General features: G+C 39.5%; 1 protein-coding gene across 5 annotated transcripts in view; it reads left to right on the top strand.

The window, feature by feature from the left end:
• SLIT3 (slit guidance ligand 3) overlaps positions 1-17,634 on the top strand; it is a 772,326-nt gene that overhangs the window by 620,389 nt on the left and 134,303 nt on the right. For 4 of the 5 annotated variants that reach the window (XM_031949420.1, XM_031949423.1, XM_031949424.1 and 1 more), the window contains 3 exons: positions 4,745-4,816; positions 10,674-10,745; positions 15,486-15,557. In XM_031949420.1, the coding sequence (XP_031805280.1) occupies positions 4,745-4,816; positions 10,674-10,745; positions 15,486-15,557 (216 nt within the window). The remainder of the gene's footprint in view (positions 1-4,744; positions 4,817-10,673; positions 10,746-15,485; positions 15,558-17,634) is intronic. The other variant, XM_031949421.1, reaches the window with a different exon arrangement.

Genomic DNA, 17,634 nt, shown 5'->3' with positions numbered 1-17,634 from the left:
AGATGATTCTCCATTGACAGGATGTTATTTTTTCTAAGAAAAAGACACAGGTGGAGAGCGTCCATGTTCAAATATCCCTTCAGATTCTGCCCCCCACCCACCATAGTTCCCAAGGTCAACAATGAAAGCAAGCCTGCTGCCTGTGACTTCCCCCAGAAGGACCCAGACCTGGAGGATGTGATGTCAGTTAGCCTGGGATTAACAGACATAATGACATGAACATGCCTGGAAACCAAAGCACAACTAAGAAGCTGAGCGTCTGCGGCCTCCTTTCTGTGGGTCTGAATGTGACAAGCAAAAACAAATCTTAGCGTTGGTTTGTACAAATGGGACTGGCTGCAGACAGAAGTCCTCCTTTCCCAGGATTAGCAGGCTCAGATTGGGGGCTTGCTTTGGAAAGCAAGCCTTGAAATCCTTATTCCTTCTCCAGTCAATTAACAGTCTGTTTTCATACAGTTTTATACTTAAGGATTAAGGAGGAGAATACGAGTGGAAAGAATCGAGAGATCTGGGGGATAATCCCAGATCTGCCAGTAACCATGGGATCTTAAATTAGCCCAGGTTCAAATCCCACTTTGTCACTGATCATCTCTTTGACTCTGGGAAAGTAATTTAATCTTTCTTGGCATCTATTTCCTCATCTGTAAGATGATAGGCTTGGAGTAAATGATACCTGTTAAGCTCAGATTTTATAATCATATGAGCCCTTTACCCTTGAGATGTAACTTCTTAAGGACAGGGACTACATCTGTGAAAGCACAGCAGCAGCACAAGGCTATTTAATAGATGCTCAGTAAATACATATAGATTAATTCTGTCTGGTTCTCCACATTTTCTTGCTGCTATTACTGTTGTTGGACAACTAGGTAGCACACTGAATACTGTATCAAGCCTAGAGTCAGAAAGATTCATCTTCCTGAGATCAAATTTGACCTGAGATACATAATAGCTGTGACTCTGGGCAAGTCACTTTACTGCTATTACCTCAGTTTCTTCATCTGCAAAATGAGCTGGAGAAAGAAATGGCAAACCACTAAGAAAAGCCCAAAATGAGATCACAAAGAATTGAATGTGACTGCAAACAATTGAACAGCAACAAAAACACATGGGCAATCAAAAGGTTTTATGTACCTCCAACTCAGTTCAACTCAGTTCAATATATAATTAAGTACCTCCTATAAATAATGCACTAAGCATTGCTGGACATAAAAATTTATATAGTAATCTGCCCTCACGAAGCTAATATTCTTTTGGAGACATATATTCATAAGATAGATTCACTTAAGAATAGTTTTTATTCTCTCTCACTAGATTATATATTGTTTGAAATCAAGATAGAGTGTGATAGTCAAAGTGTTCCAGAAATATTTGAGATTGGAGAAAATACTTTCAACCAGGGGCAGTCGTGGAAGACCTTTGTGGAGAAAATAGTATTTGTGCTGAGCCTCAGAGACTTGAATTGTTTACTGCCATGGGGCTGCACAGAAACTCCAAGTGTCATCGTATTACCTCGTACCAGCAGAAAGGAGAATCATGAAATTTAAAAGCCACTTATCGGATCTAACCGCGGAAAGAAGAGGTAACTGTTGAAGATCACAATAAGAGAGACAGGACTCGCACACAGTGCCCAGACCACGTCCTTCCTCCTACGTCACATGTAACTCCTGAGAAGTCACTGGTTTGCCTGCATCTCTTTGCAGATAACTCAGAGATGACAAACTTGTCTTTTCAGCATCTTCCCAGCATCCCTACCTTGCTGGCTGAGAGCTCTCGGGGAGTTAGGGACAGATGGCACTGGCTGGAATAGGAGGCGGCGAGTTGGTCCAGTGGATAGAGGCTGGGCCTGGAGTCAAGTTCAGATGTGACCTCAGACACAACCCCGGGGACATCCCTTGACTCTGTTTACCTTAACCCACTGGAGAAGGAAATGGCAAACCACTCCATTATCTTTGCTGAGATAACCCCACGGACAGCATAAGCCTGGGTGATCATGAGGAATCAGATGCAATTAATGACTAAACAACAGCACTGTCAGTTTTCCCCTGGAAAGGAGTGCTACAGCCCTCAGAGAGCTGCCTCTGCAAATCAGTCTCACCCGTTTGGGCACCTTTTGTGGGTGTTGCCCGTTAACTGCCCTTGGAGTCGGACCTGTTACCCCCAAGGCGAGCTCCCTGCGTTCCATCTGGGCAAGCCCAGCCTCTGCCTTCACCTCCTGCATCCAGTCATTCTGAGGCTACAGACACAATAAAGGACACTTTCTGACACCTCTCAAGTAAAGCACAAAGGCACTGTTAATAGAGCGTGGCATTCTCATTTGTAGACTCTATTCATCCGACAGCCAAGAATTATCAGTACTAATGTTCCTCCGGCTTGCCCGCCCTTTTTTCCCTTTTTTCTCCTCCTTTCTTTTGCCTCGAGAGTGATTTGTCTGTGTTATGGGTAGGTCTGACAAACCATTACACATTAGCGACTGAGATGTTGTTTGAAATGGGAAAATTGCTGGCAAACTGCTCCATTAGCAGGCCAAGTAACAAATACTTTCTTCCCCCAATGAAGACGAGATAGCTGAGGCACAAATTAATACAACTGTCTCCCCCACTCCGCCGTGGGGATTACTCTTGGAGACAAATGGTCTCATCACTGCCAGGAATGGGAGATGGTTATATGCAGACTGGGAAGTGCGATCCTCCTCTGCTCCCCTCCTCAACATTTTGGGTTTCCTCCCTCCTCCACCCCCATGCTGAGAGCTTAGGGAACACAAGCTCCAAATGAGGAGGTGATGAAAAGATTTGCACCTTCATAAGGCATGAGATTGATTAGGATGGGATCTTCAGTGCTTAGTCTGGGCCAGAGCGTCATCCATCAAGCCTAATGGAAGCGGGCTCCCTCCCTAGCTCTCCTAGCTGCCTTCTCGCTGAACATGCTTTTGGTGATGCAAAAGCCTTTAAGAGATGGTGGGATGGAGAAAAATGGGAAATTTTTATTTTCCTCTCAGCTTCTTCTGAAAAAGCGACAGCTCTTGGGTCTCCAGGGTTTCTGGCACTTCCTAGACTAAGCTGGTTCTGTGACAAAAAAAGGAATTGATTTTGACCTTCAATCTAGATGGTTGTTCTAATATTAAGCTGTTCCCCATTCCTAAAGCTACCAGAGACTAAGGCGGCAAGCTCTAGGAGTCCTGGGTAAAATGTGATCTAATTCTGAAAATCAGCACAGGAGATTGGAAAAGGAATCAGGAAATCAGGCCGAAAGCTTAGGAGACTTTGAGGTTGTGTCTCAACAAGTGCCAAGACAAAGGAGTATATAAAATCAGCCAACCAATCAGTGGTTTTGCCTATGTCATAGCCATCCATTTGGCTGTGTGTGTGTGTGTTTTTTTAGTGGAATAGCAAGGTGGTTCATTGGTGAGAAGTCATGTCCTAAGTCTATTCTTTATATTCCTTTTCTTGGTGTCTTGGGTTATTCTGGAAATCTGTATTGATAAAAGATAAATATTGCTGTTATTTGCTAGAATTAAACCCTGGTGCCTCCTGGAGGAGAGAGTGCCTAGTCCCAAAAGCAGCCTTCCTTAAGCCCTGGATTTGAAGGGTCATGGAAGAGCCAGAGCTCCCAGACCATTCCTCTACAAATTAGGGCAGATATTCTCCCTGGCAATGTACTGCCTCTTAGAAAGGCAGTTGAATCAACAAAGTGGACCTAGACAATTCAATTCATTCATTCAGCAATATTAATTTCATTCAATCAGTGTTGAAGAGTCAATTAATTGTTGGGATTTTCAAGGAGCTTGTTGAAGGAAACTTCTTTACTGAAGGTAGTATCTATTGCTGAATAAAAAACAGTCAGCTCCCTAAAGAAAGATATTTCTCTCTTTCAGTTTATTTTTCAAACAAAAACTCACCTCAGATAACTTCATTATTTTTTTTAATGCCAGTTTGGCATACTGACTGCAGATCTGGCAATTAAGACAGGAAGATCTGAGCTCAAATTCTACCTTTGACATATGTATGTATGTGTGTGTGTGTATATATATAAGTGTATATATATATATATATATATATATATATATATACACACACACAGATATACACACATGTGTATATATATGTATGTGTGTGTGTATATATATATTTGCATATATATGTATATATACACACAGTAGTTGTGTGCCTCTGGGCAAGTTTTTTAAATTGTCAGCGCCCTGGATGATTCTGTAAAATGGTAAATTGATAAGAGATGGTGGAGTGATATGGAAATGTATCAATGTAGGAAGTTTTCTATAAGAATGAAATCATGGATTCATGACAAAAAAAAAGATTGTGTATATTTGTGTGTGAGTGTATGTGTGTATATGAGAAAGTTTCCCCACTTAGAATACTCTACCTCTTTCCCTACCAACTATTCTTGTATTACCCATCTTTCAAGGTCTACTAGTTATCATACCTATTTCCTAATGAAACCTTCCCTCATCTCATTGCTCTAGTCCTTGTTTACCTGCCCTTTCACAGAACCATATAGCTATAAGGTATGCCATACAACTTAGCACTGAATTCCATACTCTTATTTTACTTTGTAATCATCTCACATGTGTTAATTCCCTTTGCTCGACTAGATTATCAGCTCCTTGAGATCAAGGATTCCATCTGTATCCCCTAAGTCATATACTTGTAGTGGGCATTCAATATATTCAATATATGTGCTTGTGGATTAATTGATTGATTGACTAACTGACTTTGGGCTCTTTTTTCAGACGCTTGGAACAGAACTCCATTAAATCCATCCCTGCAGGAGCCTTCACACAGTACAAGAAGCTAAAAAGGATGTAAGTTGCTATATCTGGACTTCGGGGGGGGGGGGGAGAAGGGAGATGGTGAAATGAGTGATGATCCATGTTTACTCCCATCCTCCGCCTTGAGAGATAGCATATTTTGTGATAATGAGACGTGTTGCAGGGACTGGGATCTGCCTGGGAAGGAGGGCTAAGGATAGTCCTCGGTTAGCTCAGATAAGACCTAGTGAGAAAAGAAACTTAGGGGACATTTTGTGCTGGAGGAGTGTGAGAGACTTGGGCTAGACATATGAAAATCTATCTAATTAGGATTAGATTATTTGAAAAACAAAAAAAAAAGTGTGTCTGGGAAAATAGGAAGGGGCATTGTCCTGATGTTTACATTATGCAGCCCCAGAGTAAGAACTCTGCAGACACCTTTACCTCCATCACAACTACTGTCATCACTTTCCCTAGAGAGACAGTATGGCATGGTGGACCATGGCTTGGTCAAGGGAAGCTTAGGTTTGAATTCCTCCCTCTGACACTTATGAGCTGCGTGACCAGAAGCAAGCCTCGACATTTCTAAGCTTCAGTTTCTTCATCTGTAAAAGAAGGATAATGTCTAAAGTACCAACTCCATGGGGTCATTACAAGTATCATACATAGCAAGGTGATATGTTTATACAAAGGGCTTTGCATAGGATAAGGCAATCACACACACATATATACATACACACAATTGCAGGGGGGAGGGAGGAAGGGAGGAAGAGAGGAAGAGAGAGACGGAGACAGCAAAAAAGAGGGAGGGAAGGAAGGAGGGAGGAGGGAGAGAGAGACGGAGACAGCAAGAAAGAGGGAGAGGGAGGGAAGGAAGGAGGGGAGGGAGGGAGAGAGACAGAGACAGAGACAGACAGAGACAGAGACAGAGACAGAGACAGAGAAACTACTCCAGTATTTTTGACAAGACAATCCTAACAAATATGTGTGTATATATATATATGTAGGTGTATATGTGTCTATATATGGAGAGAGAGAGAGAGAAACTACTCAACTATCTTGACAAGAAAATCCCGAGTGTGTGTGTGTGTGTGTGTATGTATCTATGTATGTATATATATATATGTATGTATATATATACATACATAGATACATACATATGTATGTACATATATATACATACATAATGTATGTACATATATATACACACATAGATACATACACATATATGTAGAGAGAGAGAATTTTAAAATCTTAAAATGCTACAGAAGTGTCCATTATTATTGTTATTATGATTGCCATGACTCAGTTTTACCACCAGTCTAGGTATCACTCTCTTGTCTAGTCAGCTAAAACTCTCTAAGCCTCAGTTTGTTCAAACATCAAATTAGAAGAATGGTTCCTGTAACAATTATGTCATGGGGTTGGATCTCATGGGGATCTCATGAAATAATGTATGTAAAACAACTTTGCCAACCTGAAAGGGTGATCTAAATGTCAGCTATTATTAATAATTTTACCATTACCGTCCATTCATCATTGCTAACATTGCCTAATGGTAGGAGTTAATACTTCTGCTGCTCCTGTCTTTACCACCTCAGGCATATTAAACAGTGAGGTTAGGGTTACTGCCTGAAATAGTAAAGTCACACATAGTGATGGAGCATGATCTTTCATCCCTAGGGGCCTGATGACCGTGTAGGTCATGTATGGACTACTTCAGGATTCAGAAAGAAAATAGAAAATCCTGTGGGCTCCAAATTAAGAGGGAGACCAAGATGGATAGTTCACCAACATGTATTGGTGTGTAGAAAGGCTTAATGAGCACCACCAGGCAATGCCTTTACATGGAAGTCAGCTTGCAAAAGAGTCTCTCTTTTCTTTGCCCAAGGAGAAGAGTCAAGATGGTGTTTTCATTCATTTTGCTCCTTTTGTTTCCTCCTCCCCTCCTCCAGGGGCAGGGAATTAGCTGGCAGAAATGCCTGTGAACTGAATCATGTTTTGTCCTTATGCTCAAGGAAGATCTGTTTATCTTTTCTGACTAGAAAGGACTGATCTCTAAAGAAACGGTGTCCGTCTCTTATTTTTCCTAGAATTAAACACAACTGGTAAAATTAGTAAATAAATAAACAGGACATTGTTTTGTTTTTAGATAATGCTAACATTTATATAACACTCTGGGTAGCAGGCATTATGCTAAGCACTTCACATATATCTCATTTGGCCCTCACTACAACCCTGGAAGATAGATGCTATTATTATCCCATTTTGCTGTTGAGGAAGCTGAAGCAAACAAAGGCTAACCTCAAGGACACATAGCTAGTATCTAAGGCTATAATTGAACTCAGGTTGTCCTAACTCCTGACATAAGTGAGTTCATGCTGAATATGGTTGCTCTCATCCTTATTTCTCCAAAAATACCTGGATAGATAGAGTAAACTGAAACCATGAGGAAACCCTAGTTGGGGATTGTTGCACTCACCTAATGAGTGTTTTCTCAGTGTATTCTGAAAAAACATGAGCTTTACCTAAACTATGATTGAGACATACTATGTTCCTTGTCCTTGAAAAGTCCTTTAAATAAATAGAATCTTATCTTCTTACTCCCAGTGGCAAGTCTAGCTCCAGGTAAAACTTCTCCAAGGAAAAATAAAGAAAATAGAAGTCCAAGCCAAAGGAAAAGTAGAAGGCAGTAATATGTCTATCCACATGGACAGATGGATATGGATATACTGTATAGATAGGGAATTCTAGCATTATTCTTATCTGTACATTGAATAGAATAGAATATCTTGAGGTCATAGATTATTTTGTCTTGTCTTTGTACCATCAGCTCTCAACATAATATCTAGCATATTGTTGACACTATAAATGCTGATCAAATTAGGAATGGAATAGAAGTTAGGGAGTTAGATTAAATTACTTCTAAGGTCCTTCTAACTCTAAAATTTTATGATTTTGATAACCCAGGAATTTGCTTTTCCATGTCTTTTTTCCCATCACTACTTTAAAATAGGTATTCATACCACTGAAACTTCCAACTATCCAGAGAAGCTTACTGAATGTTCATGTTTTGTGTGAATTCCCATCACAGGACTGACACAAGCTTCTATACTAGTTATGGAGAATAAACTTGTATTCCAGGAGTCTGGCGACCTTGCAGACTCAGCCCATCCTAACTAAAGATATTAGAAAAGCAAAAGGGAATCCATTGCATCTTGGCACTCCAATAGGAACACAGCCACTGTGAACAAAAGTGAATTTTTGTCCATAATGACTTGTTAGTCCACCATACCAAAGACTATGCTTCAGGAAGGAAGGGCTGGGATAATCCTGGTCCATTCACTTCCTAAGACCCTTCTGTGAAAAGAGGGAGCTGAAGAAAATCTCAGTTTAAGCTGGTGAGTTTGCAAATACAATCTGTGGATTTGTTAGTGGGGATCTTACTGGCTAAAGGGATAAGCTGAACAGCTGTAGCTAAGAAGCTTGAACCTGTGCAGTATCTTTCCAATTAAAGACTCACAAAGAGAGGGATGGAAACTGATTGTTCTATATTTTTCATGTTTTTTTAAAGGAAAGAAAAATATGCCCAATAGGGCTCCATCCTCAGGCTCCAACTGTCCTTGTTTAAGAGAACCAAAGAGCGTTAATTATTCTCATTTGAAGAAACCATTTTCAGGAGTGTTTTCAGGATGCTGTTTCTTCACAGTTGTTCTTCTCCTCATTGCCCTGACCCTTGGAGGTCCTATCTTCTTTCCTAATTCACACCAAAACAAAGAAAATTGATTTTCTTTCTTTTATAGAAAAAAGGTGTTAAAACATCATTGTAAATATTGCATGTCTCTACCTAACATCCAAGTCCCATTTCTAGTTCCCAATCCAAGTAATTTCTAGAAATGAAAACTCCCTTTTAGTGAATGGTCTTTAGCAAAACCTGAAGCTGGAATCAATCATAGAACATTTATGGAAATTAATATGAGCCAAGCCCTCTGATAAGGATACAAGTACAAGCACTGGAAATAAAAAGAAATACCAACTCTCATATAGCTTACATTCTAATGGGGGAAATTTACATAAATATATATATGTGTGTGTGTGTAGGTCTCTGTGCATGTTTATACAGAATAAGTATAAAGAGAATAAATGTAAATACAAAGCAAACATAAAGTAGTTTGGAAGGGACATTACTAGCAATTGGGAGGATCAAGAAAAGCTTCACATGGGCAATAGTGCTTGAGTTGTATCTCCAAGCATTGACTTGAAGCATGTCAGTGAGGTAAAGGTGAGGAGGGAATGAGTTTCAGACAGGGTTGGGGAGAGGGGAGGGCTGGTTGGAAAAAGGTGGGAATGGGTGGAGTTGGCGATGGAGAGGAAGCCAGGGCTAAAACACAGAGGTGGAAGACAGGAGGGTTGTGTATGAGGAGAAGTTGGCTTGATTGTAGAGTATGGCATGGGGAAGAATGTCCAATGAAGCCAGATAGATTGGCTGGGGACAACAGAGAGCGAGGGGGGTTGATACAGGAGTAGGATGACATGACTAAGGAAATGGGTGCTTAAGGAAATTTGGTAGCAGAATATTCAATGAACTGATTTGGGGAGAGATCTGAGGAAGAGAAGCTATTGGCAATAATCCATATCAGAGATGATAGAAAGACCTATTCTAATAGGACAGCCTTATTGAACTTAGTGCCTTTAAATTATGGGAGAATGAGCTTTAGATTGGAGTCACATGACCTAGAAGTCTACATCCAAGTAACTTATTATGTGATTTGGAGTAAATTACTTGACATCCCTGAATCTTAGTGTGTTTTCTCTGTCAAATAAGAGAGTGGGTTAGATGATCTCCAGGTTTTCTTCTGGCTCTGATGTTTTATGATAAACCCAAGTAAGGCAATGAGCTTTTATTAAGTGCATACTTTGTGCCAGGCACTGTGCTAAACATGAAACACCATGGGGTAGCAGTAGATAGAAGACTGGATTTGGAATCAGAAAGATTAAAGTGCTGCTATTGACTCTCACTAGCTGTGTAGCTGGTCATTTAGCTTCTCACTAATGGAACCAAATCCCTAAAATTGTAAGTTACTAATAAGTTGCCAGTTTGTGTCAGGAGAAGAAACATCTACCATGAAGAATTTACTTTTATGATGCACAGTTTTGGTCCAAGTCCATGCTTATCCAGTAATGCAGAATAAACTCTATGACAAAACTGGTCCAATCACATAGATAAGTGTTAGTAAGTTTCTAAGGTACATCCTTTCTCCTATGCTCTTGACACCCAAGAAGTGAGGGATTCAGTTTTCCTATTTGTTTGTTTTTTTGTTGTTTTTGTTTTTGTTTTAATGTTGGAGAGGTTCTGCAACTCACAGTGCTTTTAAAAAATAGAAAATTAAAAAGCTACAATAGTTCCAAACCTCATTTCAGAATGGCTGCTCCTTCCAGGTGCACACATCTTTATGGCTGAAAACATATTTTATTTGTCCACCTTTCCTGGCCCAGAGATTCCACTTAATAAGATATTTCAGTTGGCTCAGGTGTCTTGCTGCTCAAGGCATTATTCAAGTCTGAGAGGGAAAGCAGCTGGGAGATTTGGGAATAATGCATAGGGTTTGTGGACAGTGAGAAAAGAAAGTGGGGAGGGGGATCATCAAGAGAATCATTATGTGATAAATGTGGCTATGGGATGAGTAATAAAGAGTTGTGGATTGGGAATCCAAAAATCTGAATTTTAAGTCCTGCTGTTTCATGAATGCTATGTTTTCCCATCTGCAAAAAGAAAATTGGGGACTAAATGAGCTCTATGGGTTCTGCTAGTCTTGAATACTTTGCTTTTAGGAATGACTTTACTATTTTATGAATGATTCTATGATTTTTATGACCTAAATTCTTATTTTACCTCATCAATGTTTTTCAGAGACATCAGCAAGAATCAGATCTCCGACATTGCACCAGATGCATTCCAGGGCTTAAAATCCCTCACCTCGCTGTAAGTGGAGAATACGGTTGCAATGAGAAATGGGAAAGGGATGTTTCCATATTTTTTAGAAGGTGTTTATCATGGCTTTTATGTTCCCCTATGCACTCATGGCAACTTTGTAAAGAAACAAATATTTCTTGGGGAGAAGGGGGAATGGAATTGATTCTGCAGAATATTTGTACAACCCAAATGCATTCTTTTTATTGATTAAATGCCCTGCAGATTTTCTAGCTATTTGCTTCTAATTCTAATATATCTCCTCTTCTAACATCCACTCTCTCCCCCTCCCATTCTGTGACCTGTAAAATTGTTGCTGTGGTAGAAAATATATGGAGATGACTGGACTCCATGTTCACTCCTGAGCCTGCTCTTTTTTTTCCTATTAATTTGGAAGTGGAGGTTTCTCCCATATAACTGTATAAAAGGATGTTCAATTATCGCCCCTTAATTTGAAGTACTCTTAGGAGCTAACTGCAAGGGGAATGCAGTCTTTTTAAAAACTATTAATCATTTTCTGGTGCGTGAGTTTGTGTGTGTATGTATATGCATGCATGTGTATTCTCCACTTCTGGAATCATCATGCATCCCAATGGGTAGGACATGTCCACCAAGAGCTTCTGGCATCAATATAGTATAGTAGAAACACCACTGGGTTATAAAGCTCAAATGAGATAATGTACTTGAAAGTGTTTTCCACAGGTTTCAGAGGTCTTTTTGTCATCATTATTCATCTCTGGTGGCCTCCATGCTCTATTTTAGGTGATGAGATTCAAACTCTCATGAATTAGGAATGCCGTTCCCTCACTCACTCAGTGTAAAGCTTTTGCCTTGTTATTACTTGAGTGGATAGTTAACAAATTACAGATTTTGTTTTTCCACCAAGACCCCAGTCCATTGGGAATAGGCCGAGAAGAGGATCAGGGAGGCCTCTGATTCAGCTGCTGCCTGCTGCTTCTCGAGTAAATTAGTTTTGGTTTATCAGATGAAACATCTGTCTGGGATATCAGAGACAGGATTGTGTGCGAGATTAGTATCTGCTTATTGTATTAAGGATCACAGGGAAAAGGAGAGAGGTCTGCCAGCTGCCAAGTTGCTTCTGTGCTCTCTCTATTTCACATTCCTCTGGCAGGATCCAGAAACAGTCTAGGGACAGTTAGTCTGACATGACCTGCCTGCTGTACCCCACCAGGATGCCAGATTAGAAGGAAAGCTATTTCATAATCTGGCTCCTCTACCAATAAGGTGTTAGGTATATTTAGACATTGTGTTTAGATAGCCACTCCATTTCCATTGGTCTAGGGCTTATTCAGACCACTTTGGGTTTACAAACAATATAATGTAGTGATAAGAACATTGGACTTGCTTTGTTACTTAAAACTGGTGTGATGTTTGCTAAATCATTTGATGTATTTGGGCCTCAGTTTCCTTGGCTTTAAACTTAAGCAACTGATCTAGAGCCAGAAATCTAGACTAATATCTTGCTCACAGCCCATACCTTTTTCACTTTGTCAAGTCACTCTCAGCTCTGCCTATAAACATATGATTCACAGACTCTTAAATATAAAAGACACTCCTAGAGGTTCGAAGGAGTACCTGGTTCTAGGTTTTCCTGAGCATCAGACTCTAGACCAGAAGGCCTAGATTGGTCCAAAAATAGGAAACATCGTATTTAGGCAACACACAGAGTGGATCAAGCTTTCACTGTGCCTTGTGGTACTGTAGTATTGTCCAGCCAGACTTGGAGAGCAGGTTAGCCCTCCTTCTAATCAACATGTTTACTTCTACTCAAAGTCAACAGGAGTGAGGAGGCTGTGAGCAAAGAGACTAATGGCATAGCCCTCTCTTCTCCCTTTCATCCTTTCCTCTCCTCCCCAAGCTGTACTCGCTTGCTACCCTAGAAGCTTTGACATCAGCCATGAAATAGTGGGCAGACAGTGACATTAGTTCATTTGGCACGGTGAGCAGCAGAACATTAATATGAATTACAAATGTGTGCCTGAGCCATCATGCTGACTTTTATTTAGTCATTAATTTGTTGAAACATTAATGAAACACACCCACAGGCTGAGCAAAAAGCATGGAAATGCTTATTCCTTGCTTCTAGTAGCATCAGGAAATGGGCTGTTTTGTTTTATCATTTCCATTTACCAGTTTTTCCCCCTTGCTCAAAGAGGACTAATGAGAGTCACAATCTCCATGGGAATTGGATGTTATGATCAGATTCTCTTTGAAGAGGAGTCTGTGGGGAATAGAGATGGAGGCAGAAGTAGAGAGTATAAGAGAAACTATGTGGTACCTATGGAAAGAAGGTTTGCATTTGGAGTCAGAGAATCAGCTTCAAATCTTGATTCTACCACTTATTATCTGTGTGATCCTCAGCAAGTACATCACCTCACTTCTCTGCGCCTCAGTTTCCTTATCTGTAAAATAAGAAATTTGAACCAAATGGTCTCTAAGGTTCCTGTCAAGCTCTGATTCCTTTGAGCCTGTAAATCATTTCTGTTAGTTCTATTCCCTTTGTTGTGCTGGTAAACTATCCTAAAAGCAAATTGGAACTGATAAGGAAAGGGGAAGGTATTGGACTCAGAGAAAAAGAGAATTGTCTCACAAAGGAGTCATGAATAATCTTCCCCATCCCTCCTCCAGTAAATTTGTCCTGCCCTTAGGTTTGGCAGGTTTCTTCTGTGGATATCTGGGTTTACCTGTTTCCAGAATGCATCTTCCTGGGCATAGAGTCAGTAGCCAAAGAGGAATTCTCAGGAGTAGATGAGCATAAATGTGGGAAAGCAGAATATTATATAAAGATCATTGTGCTCTTCTATCATGTAACTTTAAGAAAGGACTTTGATCCAATAATACCATTTGTTGGGAATCCCAGAGGTGTTTTAAAAAATAAACAGCTATCTAATCAGTAAATTTCAGAGCAGTACTTTTTGTAATTATAATAAAAATGAAAATGACTTATAGACAACCCCCCAATAAAGGAATGATTAAATAAATTATGGCACATTCACATAATGGAATTATAGAATGCAATTAAGGCTAACGAGTATGAGGAATATAAAAAAGTATGGAAGATCTTTAATAATGCAACAGGGGGAAAAGCAGATCAAAAGAATGAAGAATGTACTTAATGCAACTGTATAGAATGAATGGACAATGAGTCCTAATAGAAATTTAGAGGCAGATACCAAAAAGTTGAAGTCATAAGCAGAAATCCCAGAAGGTGAGTGCAAGATGATCTCATGATTCTCTCCCTCACTTCCTCAAAGTTACAGAGAGAGAGAAAAGAAAAGGAAAGAAAAGAAAAGAGGAGAGGAGAGAAGCAAGAAGGGAGGGAGAGAGAGGAAGGAAGAGAAAGGACAGAGAGAGAAGGAAAGACACACAGAGAGACAGAGAGAAAGTATAAGAGAAGGAGGTGGGGGCGGGGTAGAATGGGCAATTTATAGGAACACAAAATATAAAGCTAGACAGAAGCTTAGAGGTCAACCAATCCAACTCCTCATTTTACATATGAGAACACTGATTAGGCATAAAAAGAATAGACTGGAGATGACCCAAAATAAACTACCTTGCTTCCCAGTAGTGAAGAGCATATATGGCCTCTCCTCCCAGAAGCCATCCTGGTATCTGGATATAAACAAATGGTTTGTCCAGGAATTCCTAGAATATGAAAGGATCTTTAAAAGTAGTTTTATTTAGGTTTGTACAACATAAGCAATATTCAATAAAGATATTTGGCATGAAAAATTAAGGTTTAGGCAATTCATCGTGAGTCTATTTGTGTGTGCTCACACTGAGAAATTTAAGAATATCCACTGAAAAGTCCTTATTTTTCCTTTGGGAAAAGGAATGTGCACATCAGGAATGTGCAAAGATGGGGGCCCATAACCCCATGGTATATAAACAGCCTGAAGCATCCCCCTCTGTCTCCTTGTCTTCTGCCCTACCTTGTTTCAATTCCATGGAATAAGATGCTCCTTCCAAGATAAGCTCATCACTAAACTTACCATGCTGCTAGACTCAAGCACTGGTTGACTCTACCTCCCTTAGTCTCTTCTCTCTGTTTGGAAGGTAGGAAAGTAGAGCATCAAACTCTTCTCGATACCTTTCTTTATAAAGGGCAGAAACTAGATCCACAGATCATTCTACTTTGCATCTATTGCCCTACCTGGTTTCAACTCCATGGAACAAGATGTCCCTGAACTAGGTACACCCTAGTGTCCTGTTCTACCCCATCCTTTCCTGCCTTCTTTTATGTGTTGTCTCCTGCTTTTAGATTATAAACTCATTGAAGGCAGGGATGGTCTTTTATTATTATTATCATCATTGTCGTTATTAATTTTATCCCCAGTGCTTAGAACAGTTCCTGGTATATTACTATATGCCAGGAGCTTGATAAATGTATATTGGATTTATTGGATAGGATTACAGGTTACTTGGGGAGTTGGAAGGTAGAAATGATATTCAAAGTAGAGAGAAAAAGAAGAAAGGATATTTGGCTAATAGACAGCTCCTGTGTTACAGACTCATTTTGACACAAGGTTCTTGGCTGTGAATCTTAGCATCTCTGTGAAAGCCATATGTCCTGCTGGAGCAAAATCAGATCAGTGAAGAATTAGAATGCCCTCAGAAGGCAGGCATGGATGACAAGTTCAGTCTAAGCAGGAATCCCAGAGAGTGGGTGGAAAATGACCATGAAGGCAATGGTGACTGATGACTCTCTCCCTCTCTCCCTCACTCCCTCAGAGTTCTATATGGAAACAAGATCACCGAGATTGCCAAGGGCTTATTCGATGGACTGGTGTCCCTGCAGTTGCTGTAAGTTTGACCTCTATCCTTCTCACTTGGTCATTATTTTAGGTACAAGATAGTTGGCAGGCTCAGACTTGGATTTTAGAATAGAATACTTGGCTCTCTTACCTAAATTTGTGCCTGAAGGAACAGAGGAGCTTAGTTGTCTATCTCTCCATCCCTGGCATTAGTACTTTTCTTGGGAAGGTATCAGAGAACCAGGGGATGAAAGAACAAGGTTAGGTAATTGTCCAAGAAACCCCAAAAGCCAAAGTACCCCCTATTCTCCTCAGTAAATTTATGAATCCCACACTTAGCCCCAAAAATACAGATTGAAGGGAGAAAATAAAGATACTCTTAAACAGGGAAATGTCTTAATGGTAATAATACAAGAGATTTTGGAATCAGAAAATAATCACACCATGTGCCATCTTGAAAACTAAGACTTTTGAGAGCTGTTGCTACCTTGATGGATATGTTTAGAAACAGAACTGGGGAGATGCAGAACCATTCATGAGGGGACTGGTCATTAGGTAATAGGAATCAGTCTGTCAAAGATGGCTAGAGAAGAAAATAGTCACTATGTTGATGAGAAGTTTCATTGGCAACTATGTATTATATATTTGCATTTATCTTGGTTATTGGAGCTAATGATATTTGAAAATTATAATCAGGGATTTTCAGTTAGTTAATATGGAAAAAATAGAAAGAAAGGTTGATATTTTGGTATATTATAAGATTTTTATTATCTATTCAGAGTGACTCCTGATTTTTAGATGATTAAACTTATGAAACATCTATATGGCATCATATATATAAATTATATGTTATGCGCGCACATATACACATTCTTATACATCTCAAAATCTTCAGCGGCTCCCTATTGTTTATTAAATAAACTTTAGACTTTTTTTCTGCTTAGCATTTGAGGGTCTCCATAACCTGATGGTACCATAACTTTCCAGATATTTCTTTTTGGGGAAGGAGGCTGGACTCATGATTTTACTGGTACAGGAAATTTGGTGAAAAAATTAATAATAATAATTTGCATAGTGCCTTAGGGTATGCAAAGTGCGTTACACATATTATTTAATTTTATTTTTGCAACAACCCTGGGAGGCAAATACCATTCTTTTTTTTTCTATTTAACATATAAGGAAACTGAGGCAGACATTAATTAGGTGATTTGCACAAATTCACATTACTAGTAAATGCCTGAGGCAGGAATCGCAGCTTTAATAAGCTGCATTTGTTCTGCAGTAGTCTTGTAAAATTGAATAGGCAAAGTTAACTGATTTGGGGTTGCACATCTCATATGTATCCAAGGTGAAACTTGAATCCAGATTTTCTGACTCTCAGACCAGATCTCTTTGTACCATGTCATGCTACTTCACTATTTCAAATGATTCCTTTCTATATACTCTAGAAAACTTTCTAGTCACACTGGATAACTTTGCTCAGCTTGTTAGTCAGGTCTGAAATGTTTAAAAACCTTCACTTTTCTTGTTGCATTATTACCCATCCTTTAAAGCCCAATTCAAATGCCACTTCTTCAAAGAAATCTTCCCCAGTGCATACATCCCCTCCCCAAGTATCCCACAAGGTTGTCATATCTGCATTATAGCTGCCCAAGTTGGTAGCTTATCCCCTTCTACACTATAAGATCCTGTAGGGGAAAAGACTGTGTTATTTAAACTTTGCAAAATGGTCTATATACAGTAGGTATTTAATAAATGTTTGCTTTATTTGTTGCAATGGATGATGCACATGTGTGTATGTACATGCCTGTCCCCATGAATATAAACACATATACAAAGCCATATTTAAGGATGACTGATCAGGCCCAGGATTCAGTTTCCTTCAGAATAGGGATGCCTATCTATGAGCACACATAGCTAATATATACAGATAGATGTGTGATTCTTACTTTCCCTAACAGTATCTCCAGGAGATTTCTTTGGTCTTATATAGGAGAATATGAAGCATCAGATGTTACATTACTATCTCACAATCACCAATCAAATTAGGATCACATTGTCTGAAGTCTCTTATGATACAGACCTACATTGGCTCCATAAACAGGAAGTTTTATGCTTTAATGTAG

Source organism: Sarcophilus harrisii, chromosome 2 (genome assembly GCF_902635505.1).
Source record: "Sarcophilus harrisii chromosome 2, mSarHar1.11, whole genome shotgun sequence".
Lineage (NCBI taxonomy): Eukaryota > Metazoa > Chordata > Mammalia > Dasyuromorphia > Dasyuridae > Sarcophilus > Sarcophilus harrisii.
The sequence above is the reverse complement of the archived record's forward strand: the minus strand, read 5'-3'. Positions and strand labels throughout refer to the sequence as shown.